The sequence below is a fragment of the Syngnathoides biaculeatus genome, chromosome 13 (genome assembly GCF_019802595.1).
Source record: "Syngnathoides biaculeatus isolate LvHL_M chromosome 13, ASM1980259v1, whole genome shotgun sequence".
Lineage (NCBI taxonomy): Eukaryota > Metazoa > Chordata > Actinopteri > Syngnathiformes > Syngnathidae > Syngnathoides > Syngnathoides biaculeatus.
Genome location: NC_084652.1, coordinates 18521488 through 18540167, shown reverse-complemented (window position 1 = coordinate 18540167; position 18680 = coordinate 18521488). Strand labels below are relative to the sequence as shown.

Here is an 18680-nt window from a genome sequence, read left to right as displayed (position 1 = left end):
GAAAAAAAATACAAACCTGTCACTCACGATTGACAAAATAATGAGGTGACAGATTTTGACTCCGAGCATAAATTGGGACCTCTATTCCAAACTGTGGGGGTTCCGTGTGGTTTGATTTCATATCTTCACATTCTTCAACTTGTGCCAATGTCACATTAATTCTAAGCCTAGTATTCTATTTGTATGTAAAAGTCTTCAACTCTTTAGTCCATTCATAGAGATTTATGAAAGTATTATGTATTATTCATGCGTTACACCTGTTTAAGATAAACAGTCAGTTGCAGTCTTTCCTTTCTTCCTTCATTGTCTAGCCATCATTCCTTCCGACCATCCGTACATTATTTTTCCTTCTCTCCTCGCGTCTTTCCAAATGTCATTTTCTGTTCTTTCTTTCCATTCCTTAATCTGTCCTTTCGTCCTTCTGTAGGGAAAAGAAAACAGTGCTCTGGACAGACGACAACAGAAGGCCACAGTATAAAAAATTAAACATTTTAATCGTGTGGTCGCATATAAAACAAATAGAAAAAGAAAGATGGACACAGCATGGGAGTGGCAAAGTCTGCGGTGGTTAAAGGACATAAAAAGAGGAGGCGACAAATGACATGAACGTTGTTGGGACACTCCAGAAAAACCGACAGTCAGCGACACGCGGCAAACGGGGCAGGACGTCCGTCCATTCCCTCGCGTTGTTACAACATTCAAGAGGCTCCAGCGGCTCTGGTTTTCCCCTTAGGGTTGCATAATAACAGGAATATCCAACGTTGGAAACTTTCCATGAGAATCTTTGGGAAACCTTCTCAGTTTCGCACCAAAAGGGAAATTTGCTGTTGAATCTTCAATGAAGCTAACATATTTGGGAATGGAAGAGATCTTGTGCTTGTGTGTAATTTCTACACGTGTTTCAGCAAACATGGTAAGTATAAACAGGATGGCCGCACTTCACGAGTGAATCTCCACCTTGTTATATGCAAAACAATATGAAAATGATTCCACTTCTCATGTCTGGTTCTTATCTGAAAACATGGTAATTCCACGCAGGAAGGCTGCAATCTCCATTTGAATCTTCACCCATTTTTTGTTATATGCAAAAAAATATAGGTTGGAACGTACAGTTGAACCTTTCAAAACTAAAACTAAGTGCAAATTATTTTGCTCCCTTTATCTGTTTCTGAGTGGGAAACATGCAAACATAGGAAGGCAAGAATCTGCATTTGAACTGTTGTGTTATACCCAAAACTATGTGAAAATGATTTCATTCCTTAAGTCTGTTTTTCAGCGGAAAACGTTCTCCAGGCACAGGAAGGCTGGAGCCCAGATTTGAACCCCCGACTTCAGAACTGTGAAGCAGATAAGCTAACCGTTCCTCACGGTGATGCCTGACTATGCTCCCATAACTCCCAAGGAAAGTTTCCAAATTTGAATATTTCCCATATTCCCCTCCTTAACTTTATGGGGAACTCCCCCCTGCCCCCATCCTCTGCAACCCGAGTCCCCACTTCAGGACACGTCGGTTTTGTCGGGGGCATCGGCATGGTGCGAGGTGCCCCCGTCGTTGGCCAGCAGCGTCCTACGGTTGTAGTGGTGATGGTGGTGAGCCTTCATGATGGCCGAGTTGTTGTTATCGTTGAGGATCTGCTTCTGCTTCTGGCGGTTGAGTGACTGGACCAATCCCAGCACCACGGCAGCCAGCGAGTACTGGCCGGTCATCTTGCGCGGCTGCATGATGAGCGGGTTGGGCAGCACACGGCCCGACAGGAAGTGGGTGCGGATTTTACCCTCCTGCTCGCTGATGCCTTTTACGTAGATCTCACCGCGGTACTCGAAGGCAAAGCCGCGCTCCTTGAGGATGACGCAGGTTTCCTCAGGAACTTGGATCTTGCCGCTCACGCCGGTGCTGTCCATGCGGCTCGCTAGGTTCACCGTCTTGCCCCAGATGTCGTACTGGGGCTTCTTGGCACCGATCACGCCAGCCACCACTGAGCCCTGAGCCATACCTGACCGCAATGCACATGGGAAAGAAATGTCAAGTGGGTTAAAAAAAAAAAAAAAGAACTCCTGAACATTGAGGAGCATGTCATAATTATGTGTAGTGAGACCCAGTGACATATTTAATAAGACACTCACAGATGTGTAATGAGAAACATAATCAGTCTGGTAGGATGTAGGATGATTTTGTAATAATAAGTAAGATAGTGAGAATGGAAGTAAATACATGGAGCGACATCGTTGCAGATGTACTGGGAAAAAAATAGTAAGAAATCTATTAAGATATGTGGTGAGAAATATGGTAAGATATGTACTGTAGTCAGAAATGTAGTCAAACACACCCAAAATGTAAATAAAAATATAATAAGAAATCAACTGAGAAGTATAGTAAGCGATTCATTCATTCAGTTCCCATAGTGCTTATCCTCACTAGGGTCGCAGGCATGCTGGAGCCCATCGCAGCCGAATCCGGGTGAAAGTCAGGTACACCCTGAAGTGGTCACCAGCCAATCGCAGGGCACATATAAACAAGCAATTATTCACACCTACAAGCAATTTAGACTCTTCAATTAACCTACCATCCATGTTTTCTGGGATGCGGGAAGAAACCGGAGTACCCGGAGAAAAAACATCCAGGCACAGGGGAAAACGTGAAAACTCGATACAGTGTGGGCGTGGATCTGAACCAGAGTCCTCAGAACTATGAGGCAGATGTGCTAACCAGTCATCTACCATAGTGGACCAGACTGGATCTTACAAAGTAGTAAGACATGTGAGAAATGTAGTAGCGCATGTAGTGAGGAATGAAGTAATTATGTAGTAAAAACTGTAGCACAGCAGAAATGTAGTGAAAATATCAAGGATACGTAATCTCAGTCACTGTGATTTGACAGGTGCATATGCGCCCGCGCGCCATCACACTCGCAAATTTGCACAGTCTAGCACAAAAAATCACATGCCTAATATTTGTTATAAGTATAAATACATAGATATTGAAAGACGTTGCTTATTTTGTGTAGTCTTGACCAATGTTCCCTCGAAGATGCGCCACTGCACACTTGTCGCACACACTCAGCGCACATGAAAACCGATCTAATCCAGTGAAAAACCCTGACGTCTTCTTTTTTTTTTAACACGGAAGCAGACAGTCTATAACAACGAGCTGCTGTTCAGCCTATTTCTACTTCCTAGTTTACCTGAAACCACCCCCCTCCGCTCTGAAAGGGGTACACTCATAATTACAAACAGAATACATACCCGCAACTTTATATCTGCGGGTATGAGTGGTGGACCACACCCGTGACTTTATATCTGTGGGCATGACTGATCACACCTGTACATTTTTCAAATGTGAGTGACTGTCGTCTAGTGGTAGTGTGTTGTATAGTTACCTATTCTGAGTTCAAAGTTGTTGAAGGAGTGTTTGTTGATTTCTTGGATGCTTTCGTTGAGAGCAATGGCAAAGTCAGCCAGTGCGCACAAGTGACCCCATTTGTCTTCACACTGCTGCTGACACACAACAACAACAAGCACACACAATCCAGTGCACGACATGTCAGCCAAACAGATTTTGCTGGGGCAAGAAGTCCAAATTACATCATCAGAATGCGGAGGATGGTCACCTGCTTCTCGGGAGACAAACCCGACACGGCCATGTAAGTGCTGCCGATAGTTTTGATCTTCTCGATGTCCTGGAATCGTTCTTCTCCAAGTAACTGTGTACAAACACAAAGACGTCAACACACACACCACACACACACACACACACCACACACACACACACACACACACACACACACAAACATGAAATCGTAGACCTCATCAAAGTCAGCGATGATCTCATTGAGCAGTCGTAGGCATTCCACTCCCTGGTTGTTCATCTCCGTCTGCGAGTAAAAGTCGGCGAATCCTGGGATGGACGCGAACATCACGCCCACTGAGTCGTAAGACTGAGAGTACAACTCCTACAAGATAAAACGTGGAGAAATAGATCATGCCAAATAAAATTAATTACAATTAATCCATTAACCCACAAATATGAAAATAGATTAATTGCTGAGAGAAACTGTTTAATTTCAGCCTCTCAACATCAAAATATTGTTTGATTTTTGTAGTCCTCTGAGAAAGCTATTCTGTTTTTCTCTAAACAAGACATTTGCAAACATTTGCTTTAATCTTGAAAAACAATGATCAACATTTTTGCTCATTTTCAGACAAATCACCGACCAAAACAATACCTGAATCATAATCAATTTCCATAAATCCACTCACTTTCTGTACCGCTTATCCTCACAAAAGTCGCGGGCATGCTGGAGGCTTTCCCACCTATCTGAAGGCGAGAGGCAGGGTTCACCCTGAACTGGTCGCCGCCAATTGCAGGGCACATAGAAAAAGACTACCATTCAGACTCACATTCACACCCACGGGGAGTTTAGTATTCTGCGATAGGCTGGGAACCAATTTAGGGTGTACCCTGCCTCCTGCTCATTGACAGCTGGGATTGGTTCCAGCACGCCTGTGACCCTTGTGAGGATGATTGAGACAGAGAGAGACAGAAAGAGAGAGAGAGAGAGAGAGAGAGAGAGAGAGAGAGAGAGAGAGAGAGAGAGAGAGAGAGAGAAGAGAGAGAGAGAGAGAGAAAGAGAGAGAGAGAGAGAGAGAAAGAGAGAGAGAGAGAGAGCGAGAGTAAAAAAACACACACGCAGGTGGGTGGTATGTGGAGCAGTGTTGTTCGGGGCAATGCACAGGTCAAGTGATGCAATGCAGGATAGTATTAAAAGGAGGCCTTAAAGAGGATTGTATCCATGAATGAACTTTTAATGAGAAAACACCTGAAGAGGTAACTGTTGTACTTTTATTTCTGATAAACATGCATTGTGTGGAATCCCTCAGCGTTCTCTCCTTGATCCTCTACTGTTCTCATTAATAAGCAATAGTAAACGTTGATTTGCTGTTCCAGCATGCCTCCCGCGTCGTTACGGAGCGTTAACATCTTTGTTATGAAGGTGAAGGCAAGATTATTTTTCAATGGAGATCTTGATCAATAATAGATGTCAAGTAATTCCGATCCCAAAATGAGCGTGTCGCTAATTAACCGGGACGTCATTAAAGATGTACATTGGGTGTGTGCTAATCGGACCTTATATTATTCATTATAATAGGCTGTGTATTGTTATTATTTATTAATAACTCGTAAAACTGATTGTTGGACGCAATTTGTGGAAACCAAAAACACTGACAAACATACTGACCCCCTTTTTATTTTTGACTTAATTTCTTACATATAGGCACACAGAAAAACAATCAACTGGTTGCCAGTCACTCGGTCTTCAATGAAGTCAACCATACTAACATTGTTTTGTAATATAGAAGATATTGAAGGATAATATTAATTGAGGCCTGTTAGATGGATCTCCAAAAGTACAAACAACACCTTTTGATCCGATTACTCTGCCTCCATCAACAGCTTTTGAATCTGTTAGTTTATGAGCACTATATTTTCAGCATGCTTTCCTAGTTGTTAGCATGTCTGCCTCACAGTTCTAAAGTTCTGGGCTCAACTTTGGGCTCCTGCCTGCTTGTGGGACGTTGTTCTTCCCACTCTTGTGCCGTTTGTACCCCTAGGTGTCAGTAGAGCCCAAGACATTGAGTTAATTAGTGACCTCAGTGCTATACTGGATGTCCTTTTCTATTTTGGAAAGGAAGTACCGTAACTTTAAAAACAAAAAACAAAAAAAAAAAAAATATATATATATATATATATGACCATATTATTAATTGCACAAAGGTTAAAGGAAGGTGGTATAAAGGTATAAATTGCTAGAGGACTCTACATCATTTGAACAATTGTCATATACTCGCACAAAAAAAAAGGCCTAACCACATTACTGGTAACCAGTTATTGCTCAGTAATTGTGTTTTTATGTCTCAAAAGTATCAACCGTCAATCGACTTCTCCGATAGTTGTTGTACTGGAGGGGGTCCAACTACCGGAGACAAAGTCCATCCATCCACCCATTTTCCTCATCCTCATGAGGGTCACAGGGAGTGCAGGAGCCCATCCCAGCTGTTAGCGGGCAGGAGGCCGGCTACGGCCTGAACTTGTTGCCAGCCAATCGCAGGGCACATTGAGACAAACAGCCGCACTCACAATCACACCTAGGGACAATTCAGAGTGTCCAATTAATGTTGCATGTTTTTGGAATGTGGGAGGAAATCAGAGTGCCCGGAGGAAACCCAGGCAGGCACGGGGAGAACATGTAAACTCCACACAGGCGGGTCCGGGATTGATCAGAACTGAGAGGCCAACGCTTTACCAGCTGATCCACCGTGCCGCTCCTTGTATGTTATTGACATACTTGACGCGTAAAGATAATTCTGATACATTCAATTTGAAATGATACGTTTCAGAATAAGATTTTAAATGCTATGTTTCAAGATAAACAATACAAATTCACATTATGTTTTCCAAATTCACCTTTTGAGCGCAATTACTCAAGAGTGTAAATTGAAATGATTCCAATTCACTTTCTGCCACACATATTTCAATCCATATGTACAGAGTAGCGTTTGGTAGCTCACCTCATTGTCGCGGTCCTTCTCCAGGAAGTGCCTGGCGACGTGGCTGGGCAGGATGTTCCGAAGCATGTTCTCGTTATGTTCCCGCAGCTCCTTCATCTCATTGATTTCCTCCTTAGCCTGAACGCGCCACAGAAAGTCCAGGCGGGCTGTGTACTCCAGCTGGACGGACGCCAAGAAAAACCACACCGCCATTTTAGACATTCAGTCAAGTTGGTTTGTCAGTTTTGCTTTTAATTAAATTTTTGGTGACAAATCAGCCATTTGGTCAGTAGGTTGGAATGACCTTTCATGTCAACGATAACATCTATTTTTCAAAAAGACAACTAATTCACGCTGTAAAACAGAAAACACGACTGGACTAATTTTCAAGTTTTTTCGCGTGCAGTACTAACTTTCACAATTTCGGTAAAGAAAAATATATTTATTTCTGTGGAAGTTGATGCTAAGAAAATAACTTGCCGACTAAAAATTTTCAAATTTTTAAAGTTGGTTTGTATCAGGAGTAATAAAGAAATTCCCGCAGGGGGTGAAAATGTAAAAAACAATTTTAAAGAAAGGTGTTTGTTTTTTCTTTAAGCAAAGAAGAAAATTTGATTACAATCAGAAATGATTTTTTTGAGGAAAAAAAATGAGATTGTACAACCCATTACAATGTTATGATTAATACATGAACCATGAAACAAATGCACTCTGGCACCACCTATATTTAGCATAAAAAGATGTTGATATAATTATTCATCAAATAATTCTCAAATAAAAGTTAGGAATGAAGTGAATTTTTTAAAAAATCGCACTGGGTCGCATCAGTGACTAATTTGAGAGCCAAATAAATTGCCAAGGCGACAGATTACGTGATCAATAAAGGTTGTAATGAAGCCTTGAAGTAGTTTCACTGATTGGTCTCTTGTGTTGAATGAATGCCAGCAAAGCAGTTGCAAATTGAGAATTAATACATATAAATTAATTATGGGGACGCACATGCTTGGGGAGTGTTTGAGTGCCTCTTGCCAGCAATTGTTGTCAACACTTTGCTGATGAATCCGACTATCAATTAGTCGCTTAATCATTTTCTGTCCTCATAATGAAGAAGTGCGGCCTCGCGGGGGACGTTTGGACCCCTGATAATCGCACGCGGCACATACGCAGAAACACTTACTGTATTGGGTGTGCTAAAAGGCTTTTTGAGTGAAAGTAGGCATTAAAACTAGTGAATGCACCGAAATGAAAATTCTTGGCCAATACCCAAAAATTAAAATAAGGAAACCAAGGCTGAAAACTGAAGCACCAAAAGAAATTTATATGCCGATTATTAGTGAAATTTTGCATTTACAGCAGGGGTCTCAAACTCACTTTACATTGGGGTCGCTGGAGGCAGAAATAGAAATGTAAAAAAAATCCAATCTTCTCTAATGTCTTTTTTATTTTTTAACACAAAATATGATAATCAGATAATAATGCTGATGTAAACAAGTTATGTCCAAAACCACTGATAAAACTCTCCATGGCAACGCTGCTGTAACTTCCACTGTTTAAAAAATGTTTCTCTGTTTGTATCAAGACCGGTCAATGTCACGCTCCAAAGAGCCACATATCCCACAATGATTGGTAGATTTGTCAGCCCCGCCCACAACACTGCAAAAGAGCCGTTCATATAAAACTCGAGGGACACGCTAACATTAAACTTTCATATTCAGGTGGGGGCCACAAAAGTTCATCTTGTGGGCAGCAAATGGCCCACGGGCTGCCAGTTTTAGACCACTGACTGATAGCTCGACTGCCCGGCTGCCAACCTTCACAAATTTCCTTCCACAACATCCATCCATTCATTGTCCGATCCGCTTATCTTCGCAAGGGTCACGAGAGTGCTGGAGCCTATCCTATCCTATCCTATCCTATCCTATCCCCCGAACAGATTGGGGCCGGCAATCTTAAATAATGAACGTGTACAATATTTACAACGAGAATTCTTCATGTGCGTTTGAAACAATGATTTCGCTTGACTCATGAAACGGTAAATGGAGACGTGAAACAACATGTACCCAATCAAAGCACCCAAGACTGACAAATGAAGTGACCGTCAAAAAACAACCACACATTGTATTTTTGGAAAAAAGTAAGTTTCAGACACAGCAAGTAGTATCAGTACTAGTCGTTTTTTTTTGTTTTGTTCATTTTTTGTTTGAAGAGCATCGCCATTTTACAAGGCTCTCAGCTCCAGCAACCTTTGAAACATTGGCGCAAATCCGCAAGGGTTTCTCCTTCGGGTTTGTGAGATGATGTGTGATCACACGAGACTTCAGGATCAGCAGTACAACAGAATCTTTGTGTGTGGTCTGCTGTGTTGAGATTCTCAGAGCACATCACATCACACACGACAAGCAAAACTGTTCAAATCCCGACTCTTCATCTTTATGTTTGGGGTCTGTACCAGATAAAAAATCTGTTAAGAGTGGAAACATTTTTATGTAAGTACCAGGCCTTACACAGACAACCAGGAGAGAGGAAAGGAGGTCTCCTGCTTCTCCACCAGCATCTCCGGTGAGTTTGATGTATTTTATTTGAGGTTTTGACATTTTTGTCATTATTATTGGGGCCTCTACTCCCCAAGAGGGGTTGTGTCAAGAAGGGCATCCGGCGTAAAAACTGTGCCAAACAAATATGAGCGTTCATCCGAGACGGGACAACCTGAAAGAAATTTACTTATTTTTTATTGCTCGATAAATATTGCTTATGAGCTGCTATATTGTAGCTTAGATGCTACAATACCTTTGGAGCTGTTAATGGCAATCATCCTCATATACTGTGTGGAGAATGCGTCTGTCTCTTTTTTAAAGCCACACATATTTATACATGTGTAATGCAGCCCTATGGGGGCACAAACCAGTGCAATCTGTTGGCCGGTCCCAAGCCCGGATAAATGCAGAGGGTTGCGTCAGGAAGGGCATCTGGCGTAAAAACTGTGCCAAACAAATATGAGCGTTCATCTAAAGAATCCCATACCGGATCGGTCGTGGCCCGGGTTAACAACGCCCGCCCCCGGGACTGCTAACCTGCAGGGCGTCGGTGGAAATTCAGCTACTGTGGGTCGAAGACAAAGAAGAGGAGGAAACCGGATCCAGCGTCAGAAGAAAAAGAGGAATGCACAGAGCCTACAACTGAGTGTAGGGACTTTGAATGTTGGGACTATGACAGGAAAAGCTCAGGAGTTGGTTGACATGATGATTAGGAGAAAGGTTGATATTCTGTGCATCCAAGAGAGCAGGTGGAAAGGTAGTAAGGCTAGAAGTTTAGGAGCAGGTTTTAAATTATTCTACCACGGAGTTGATGGGAAGAGAAATGGAGTAGGGGTTATTTTAAAGGAAGAGCTGGCTAAGAATGTCTTGGAGGTGAAAAGAGTATCAGATCGAGTGATGAGAGTAAAATTTGAAATTGAGGGTGTTATGTATAATGTGGTTAGCGGCTATGCCCCACAGGTAGGATGTGACCTAGAGTTGAAAGAGAAATTCTGGAAGGAACTAGATGAAGTAGTTCTGAGCATCCCAAACAGTGAGAGAGTTGTGATTGGTGCAGATTGTAATGGACATATTGGTGAAGGAAACTGGGGCGATGAAGAAGTGATGGGTAAGCACGGCATCCAGGAAAGGAACTTTGAGGGACAGATGGTGGTGGACTTTGCAAAAAGGATGGAGATGGCTGTAGTGAACACTTATTTCCAGAAGAGGGAGGAACATATAGTGACCTACAAGAGCGGAGGTAGAAGCACGCAGGTGAATTATATTTTGTGCAGACGATGTAATCTGAAGGAGGTTACTAACTGTAAAGTAGTGGTAGGGGAGAGTGTAATTTGACAGTATAAAATGGTGGTGTGTAGGATGACTCTGGTAGTGGGTAGAAAGATTAAGAAGACAAAGGTGGAGCAGAGAACCATGTACTGGAAGCTGAGAAAGGAAGAATGTTGTGCGGCCTTTCGGAAAGAGGTAAAACAGGCTCTCGATGGACAGCAGAAGCTTCCGGAAGACTGGACAACGACAGCCAAGGTAATCAGAGAGACAGGCAGGAGAGTACTTGGTGTGTCTTTTGGTAGGAAAAGGGAGAAGGAGACTTGGTGGTGGAACCCCAAAATACAGGGAGTCATACAAGGAAAGAGATTAGCGAAGAAGAAGTGGGATACTGAGAGGACTGAGGAGAGGTGAAAGGAGTACATCGAGATGCGACGTAGGGCAAAGGTAGAGGTGGCAAAGGCTAAACAAGAGGCGTATGAAGACATGTACACCAGGTTGGACACGAAAGAAGGAGAAAAGGATCTCTACAGGTTGGCCAGACAGAGGGATAGAGATGGGAAGGATGTGCAGCAGGTAAGGGTGATTAAGGATAGAGATGGAAATGTGTTGACTGGTGCCAGTAGTGTGCAAAATAGATGGAAAGAATACTTTGAGAAGTTGATGAATGAAGAAAATGAGAGAGAAGGAAGAGTTGAAGAGGCAAGTGTGAAGGACCAGGAAGTGGCAATGATTAGTAAGGGGGAAGTCAGAAAGGCGCTACAAAGGATGAAAAATTGAAAGGTAGTTGGTCCTGATAACATACCGGTAGAGGTATGGAAGCAATTTGGAGAGATGGCTGTGGAGTTTTTGACCAACCTATTCAACAGAATACTAGCGGGCGAAAAGATGCCTGAAGAATGGAGGAAAAGTGTTCTAGTTCCCATTTTTAAGAACAAAGGGGATGTTCAGAGCTGTGGGAACTATAGAGGAATAAAGTTGATGAGCCACACAATGAAGTTATGGGAAAGAGTAGTGGAGGCTAGACTCAGGACAGAAGTAAGTATCTGCGAGCAACAGTATGGTTTCATGCCTAGAAAGAGTACCACAGATCCAATATTTGCCTTGAGGATGCTCGTGGAAAAGTACAGAGAAGGTCAGAAGGAGCTACATTGTGTCTTTGTGGATCTAGAGAAAGCCTATGACAGAGTACCAAGAGAGGAACTGTGGTACTGCATGCGTAAGTCTGGTGTGGCAGAGAAGTATGTTAAAATAGTAAAGGACATGTTTGATGGCAGCAGAACAATGGTGAGGTGTGCCTTAGGTGTGACAGAGGAATTTAAGGTGGAGGTGGGACTGCATCAGTGATCAGCTCTGAGCCCCTTCCTGTTTGCAGTGGTAATGGATAGGCTGACAGATGAGGTTAGACTGGAATCCCCTTGGACCATGATGTTCGCATATGATATTGTGATCTGCAGTGAAAGCAGGGAGCATGCAGAGGAACAATTAGAAAGATGGAGACATGCACTGGAAAGGAGAGGAAAGAAGATTAGCCGAAGTAAAACAGAATATATGTGCGTGAATGAGAAAAGTGGAGGGGGAAGAGTGAGGCTACAGGGAGAAGAGATAGCGAGGGTGGAGGACTTCAAATATTTAGGGTCAACAATCCAGAGCAATGGAGAGTGTGGTAAGGAAGTGAAGAAACAGGTCCGAGCAGGTTGGAACAGCTGGCGAAAGGTGTCTGGTGTGTTATGTGACAGAAGAGTCTCTGCTAGGATAAAGGGCAAAGTTTACAAAACAGTGGTGAGGCCGGCCATGATGTACGGATTAGAGACGGTGGCACTGAAGAAACAACAGGAAGTAGAACTGGAGGTAGTAGAAATGAAGACGTTGAGGTTCTCGCTCGGAGTGAGCAGGTTGCATAGGATTAGAAATGAGCTCATTAGAGGGAAAGCCAAAGTTGGATGTTTTGCTGACAAGGTTCGAGAGAGCAGACTTCGATGGTTTGGACATGTTCAGAGGCGAGAGAGTGAGTATATTGGTGGAAGGGTGCTGAGGATGGAGCTGCCAGGCAAAAGAGCGAGAGGAAGACCAAAGAGAAGGTTTATGGATGTGGTGAGGGAAGACATGAGGGCAGTTGGGGTTAGAGAGGAAGATGCAGGAGATAGGCTAAGATGGCAAAAGATGACACGCTGTGGCGACCCCTAACGGGTCAAGCCGAACGGAAAAGAAGAAGAACATATTTATACATGTGTAGCGTTTTTGTACATTATTTTTGCAATGTGATGTGTTGTTAAGAGGTGGATTAGGCCAAGAGCCCAAACTCACCACCCGCCTCTCAGTAGTGGTGACGTATTTATTGATTTCAGTGTGGTAACTCTACGGTGTTCTAGCAAGAACTACAACATGTAACACGTGTATTGTACAACCCAATTTGGCTTCTTTGTCTTTATAATTACTCCTTGTCCTCCCTTCGTGATAACGATACTTGTCAGAAATGTAACTTATCTGCTGTCATGGAGGCAATGATTAGTAATTTATGAAGGTGGAAAATCCACACCAAGCGAATGTCCGCCTCCGCAGCTCGACATTATATTTAAGTGTTAGCTGTAGCTTGTACTGTAGGTAGCCGCAGTGGTGCCAAATAGTGTGCAAAAAGGATTCCCCCGTAAAACCTGATCACCGGAAATCAGAGAGGTTGGGCGACTGTTCAATGTGTGTGCACCATTTAAAAAAAGCATTAAAACAATTACAATATATGCGCGGCACGGTGGCACCGCTGGTAAAGGGTTGGCCTCACAGTTCTGATGACCCGGGTTCAATCCTGGCCCCGGTTGTGTGGAGTTTGCATGTTCTCCCTGTGCCTGCGTGGGTTTTCCCCGGGCACTCTGGTTTCCTCCCACATCCCAAAAAGATGCAAAATTATTGGACACTCTAAATTCCCCCTAGGTGTGATTGTGAATGTGGCTGTTTGTCTTGATGTGCCCTGCAATTGGCTGGCAACCAGTCTAGGGTGTACCTTGCCTCCTGCCCACTGACAGCTGGGATAGGCTCCAGCACTCCCCGCGACCCTTGTGAGGATAAGCGGCAAAGAAAATGGATGGACAATATATGGCACTGACAGCAGTTCTTGCGAGTGTCACAAAAGCATCTTGTTTTGGCCATTTTATTTCTGTGACGCAAAACTAAAGTGAACTTTTGGACCATTTTTAGTAAAAAATAAAAAGGTGGCTGAAAAATTGGTGCTTCACTCTTTAAAACGCGCAAATAAAACAATATACTGGTCGCCTGTCAATCTCAAGGTAATTTGCAATCAAACAATCAATCAATCGCAGGCCAAATCGAGAAAAACAATTGACTGGTGGCCAGTTAACGATTCAAGATTTAAACCTCGAACATTGTGCAACCGGTTATTGCAGTTCTTTTATTCATTTAGCCAGATTGACCATCCATATTGTTTATATTGTCTACAGTATAAGGCATAATGTACATATTTTAGACAGACCAGTTTATTTATATTTGAGTCAATTGTTTGGAACTGTTTACTCTATCAAAGCACTCCAGATTTGAGAGGACTGCTATTTCAGGTATGTTGCACAGTGCGTCATGTATGTTGAACACATCTGACAATAAAGTTACTTGAACCTGTACTTTGTTCGTCTCCAAGTGCTCTGACCTTGCTCTGCCTTGACTTTGACAAGTGACCAGTCTTGTTTGTCTGGATGTTAGGAAATAAAATATCCCCACAAACAAATGTCAGAAAATGAAACGTATTTAAAGTAGTTACCTATACAGTTAGTTAATGTATATGGTTGATGTAAACTTCTTATTTAATTCTTGGTGGGTTCAAAAGTAGCAATTTTTTTATCTTTACTTTTTTTCCTCATTTTTCTTCAAATCTGCATGTACGTGTAGTGTCTTTGGGGGGAAAAATTTATTGAGGAACAGGGACGAATGTTGTACGGAGGGTGATGATGACAGCCGAGGTCAGGAACGATTGGGGGTGGGGTCTATCTAACCTGCTGGCCGTGGTAGAAGACGGCGAGGAGGAACATGACCATGAGAAGCAGCGACGTCTCCTTGGTACCCAGGAAGTTCCTGCGAGTGGGTGCGAGAAAGCCATCATCATCATCATTATCACAGTCATTTTCTTCGAGCTCAGCAGAGGTTCTTTTCTTTCCTGCCTTCTCATGAGCAGGTCAAGCAAAATGTTGCCATGGAAACGAGAGCACCAATGACGGGTTGTCAAGGAAAAGGTCAGCCTGGAAGCTCAAACTGCCAACATGAAGAAAGGTCAACATGGACCTTAACAATATTACAATATTCATCATACAAACATACATGTGAGTAAAGCAGGCACAGTAATCAATTTTGTTACCCTGACATGGCCATTTTTTTTTATAAATTTTTTTGGTTTTGCATGTGGTTTCCATAGCTTGCTCCGCCGATGTGTACTGCTTTCTACAACAGTATTGATGACAGCAGAGAGGAGATAGTTTACAAAAGCTCATTACTAGTGCAGGAAAGTAGGAACTAGTGCTGGAAAAGAAAGCTTCAAAGATTGTTTGGAATCAGGAAATTAAGCAAATGCCAGATGTGGGGGGAAAAAAACAGCTAAAAATAACCTTTTCAATAAAAATCAATAACCAGATTTTTGTTAATAAAAATGGAAATAGAATCGTAAATGGGACTTTTGTGGAAATAAGAGGAAAATTAGAATTTAAATTTTTGTGAAAAGAAATGCAGAAATTAAGTATTTGTGAAAAAAATAGATTAAAGTCAGAATTTAAATTGTGATGAAAAAATATAAAAATGCGATTTTTGTGGGGGAAAATCTTTTGTAGGAAAAGATTACAACTTGGAATACAATATTTTATGTAAAAACTGATTAATGTGGGGGAATTACATTTTTCTGAAAAAGAAATTTTCAACATTGCTAAATGAATTTTATGAAAAAAAAGACATTAAAATCAAATACATTTTTTATGAAGAAGAAAAAAAATTAAATCAGAAATAGTTTTGTCTGCAAAAAAATCTATTGAAATTGCACATTTTTGTGAAAAGAAATCTTTGTGACAATAAAAAACATTGGAATACAGATTTTTGTTTTTATGTGACCCCCCCATCCCCTGCCCTCCCACAAATATTTCCAGACCAAACGGCAAATGTGAAAGTGCGACGATTTGTCTAATAGTAAATACAGATGTGCTCACTCTGCGTTGCGTTGGGCGACGTCGTAACGCACGAAGAGCGAAGCGTAAAACGCTTCGGTGAGCAGCGAGTAGACAGTGACCATCAGCAGCAGGATGGCCAACTTCAGAACCGAGTTCAGACGCAGGAAGACGGCGCACGTCACCATCGCCAGCACGCCCGTGAACACAAAATACTGCATCGACATAAAAAGAGCACAAAAAGCACCCAGGCCGCTTTACAATTACAGTAATGTGTGATTATTCATCAAGTGTCTTTAAAGAAAAGCAGCATGAGTGAGGCCCTGCTTGTCATATAATGAGCGCACTTTTAAGTCAACTCTGTTGTCCTTTTAATAATAAGAAGCAGGAGTTGAACTTGAACTTGCCAAATAGCGATAGAGTTCGGGCTGTTGGGAGTCAAGGCATGGTGGGATCATGGCATGTTGGATTCATAGCATGATGGAGTTAGGCCGTTGTAGTGTGACCAACACGGATGGTGGAAAGGTACACTCGACTGACTTTGGGACGGGCGGCGTGGATTCATTGCCCACTCATTGGCAGTGTGAACATGAATGTGAATGGTGGTCCGTGTCTATATTTGCCGTGCGAGTAACTGGCAAACAGTTCAGGGTGTTCTGTAGTTTGCCTTTCGCCCAAAGTCAGATGGGATAAGATCAAGCGCCACGCAACCCCAAACAGGATAAGCGGTGTTGAAAATGGATGGAGGGATGGTACGACTGAGCGTGGCATGATTGGGTTGTGCCATGATGGACTTATAGAATCAAGTCTTGGCACAATGAAATTGTTACATTATGGAGTTAAAATAGCTAAAATAATGGAGTTATGGCTTGATGGTGTCAGAGCATATTCGACCGATGGCTCGATGGAGTGAGGGAGTCAAGACACCAAGTCATACGGTCATGGCATGATAAAGTTATGGAATTATGGTATGATTGATTGATGGCATAAGGGTGTCATCACATAATGATTTCAGGGAGTCAGACTCAGGGCATGAGAAAGTTAGGGAGTCATGGTGTGATTCAGACAAAGCGTAAAGTAATGGCCTTACGCCGTGATTGAGTCTTGCAAGATTGAATTATGGCATGATGGAGTTATGGAATCATGATATGATGAAGTTACGGAGTCATTACACAATAATGTCATGGCATGATGAAGTCCCAAAGTCATGCCATTTTTCGGTGCCTGCTTGCGCGTACCTCCGGGTAAAAGCAGATGTCAGCAATGGCATTGGAGTCGTTGAAGGTGTTGTTCCTCAACGTGCCTGACTTGTCAAAGTCGCACCACAGCTGACACACAACAACAAAGAGCGGCTTTTATGATTTCAGTTCCTCTGAAAAAAAAAAAAATCTGTGCTATATGGTACGCAGGTACTCACAATATTGATCATGGCTGCCAGGAAGTTTATGAGTATGGAGAGGAAAATAACGACATTGCGTGCGGTGTATGTTTCGTTGATCCAGCAGCAGGCCTGGCGCAGGACCAGAGGCAAACACTTGTAGTCCTCAGCCGTGGTCACCAGGACCAGACACGAGTGCAGCAGGATCAAGACTGAGAACTGCACCACCATCGGCACCATCCTACATGGCGCAGAATAGTGTAGTCAGTCAACCTGTAGCTAGGTCAGATAGCTGGGATAGGCTAGGATAGGATGGCTAGGATCAACATACTAAGCCAATTAGTAGCTAGGATTGATAGTGAATAAACTAGTAGCGAGATTTCATATTGCAAGTAAAGTAATTGATGAGGTTTGATCATTCATGTAGGGGGTAAGCTATAATTGATGTGAGGAAAAGAATAGCTCAATTTGATATACTGTAGCAGGTAAACTATCTTGACCTATTTGAGATTATGAGTAAACCAGTTTTAATGTATTGAGCAAACTAGCCGACAGGTTTTGATAGGAACTAGGTTATATAAAGTGAGCATATGAGCGAGATTGGTTTCATATGGTGAATAATCTATAAATAAGCTCAGGTTTGATGTGGTGAGTAAACTAGCCACAAGGTTTAAGGTAGTGAGTAAAGTAGGCTTTAAATAGTGCTTAAACTAGCTGAACAGGTTTCATTTAAGGGAACTAGCAGTTAGTTTTTTATAAACTAGGCTTTATAATTGTTGACAGATGATATCAAAAGCAACTCGTAGTTTGCACAGTATATGAAATATGGCAACTAATACCACTACATAAAGCCTAGTTTACTATCAAACCTAGCCGTGAGCTTGATATAGTGGGTAAACTGATTTGACTTTGATTCATTAAGCTACGTTCAAATTAGCCGCTAGGTTTGTGTTTTAAAATAATAAAACTTTGGCTGTTTCTCTAATGAGCTCATTTCGAATCCTATCCAACCTGCTCACTCTAAGGGAGAACCTCAACAACTTCATTTCTGCCACCTCCAGTTCTGCTTCCTGTTGTTTCTTCAGAGCTACCGTCCCTAATCCGTACATCATGGCCTGCCTCACCACTGTTTTATAAACTTTGCCCTTCATCCTAGCGGAGACTCTTCTGTCGCATAGAACACCAGACACCTTCCGCCAACTGTTTCATCCCACTTGTACCCGTTTCTTCTCTTCCTTACCACACTCACCATTGCTCTGTACTGTTGACCCCAAGTATTTGAAGTCATCCACCCTCGCTATCTCTTCTCTCTGGAGCTTCACTCTTCCTCCTCCGCCCCTCTCATTCACGCACATGTATTCTGTTTTACTTCGGCTAATCTTCATTCCTCTCCTTTCCAGTGCATGTCTCCATCTTTCTAATTGTTCCTCTGCATGCTCCCTGCTTTCACTGCATATCACAATATCATCTGCGAACATCATGGTCCAAGGGGATTACAGTCTAACCTCATCTGTCAGCCTGTCTATTACGACCGCAAACAGGAAGGGCCTCGGCGCGGATCCCTGATGCAGTCCCACCTCCACCTTAAATTTTTCTGACACACCTATGGCACATCTCACAAGTGTTCTGCTGCCCTCATACATGTCCTGTACTATTCTAACATATTTCTCCGCCACACCAGACTTGCGCATGCAGTACCACAGCTCCTTTCTTGGTACTCTGTCATAGGCTTTCTCTAGGTCTACAAAAACAGAACGTAGAGTGACTAAACTGCTTTGATTAAAAAAAGTACACATAATCATCTTC

The 18680-nt window shown here is 42.5% G+C and overlaps 1 protein-coding gene across 1 annotated transcript in view; it reads right to left on the bottom strand.

Moving 5' to 3' along the window:
* Positions 1-505: 505 nt before the first annotated feature.
* adcy8 (adenylate cyclase 8 (brain)) overlaps positions 506-18680 on the bottom strand; it is an 81212-nt gene continuing 63037 nt past the window's right edge. Inside the window, exons 10-18 of the mRNA XM_061838191.1 lie at positions 16914-17115; positions 16735-16824; positions 15539-15711; positions 14345-14423; positions 6568-6726; positions 3804-3950; positions 3609-3701; positions 3378-3492; positions 506-1994 (exon numbers count right to left, since the gene is read on the bottom strand). Of these exons, the coding sequence (XP_061694175.1) occupies positions 1498-1994; positions 3378-3492; positions 3609-3701; positions 3804-3950; positions 6568-6726; positions 14345-14423; positions 15539-15711; positions 16735-16824; positions 16914-17115 (1555 nt within the window). The 3' untranslated portion in view covers positions 506-1497. The remainder of the gene's footprint in view (positions 1995-3377; positions 3493-3608; positions 3702-3803; positions 3951-6567; positions 6727-14344; positions 14424-15538; positions 15712-16734; positions 16825-16913; positions 17116-18680) is intronic.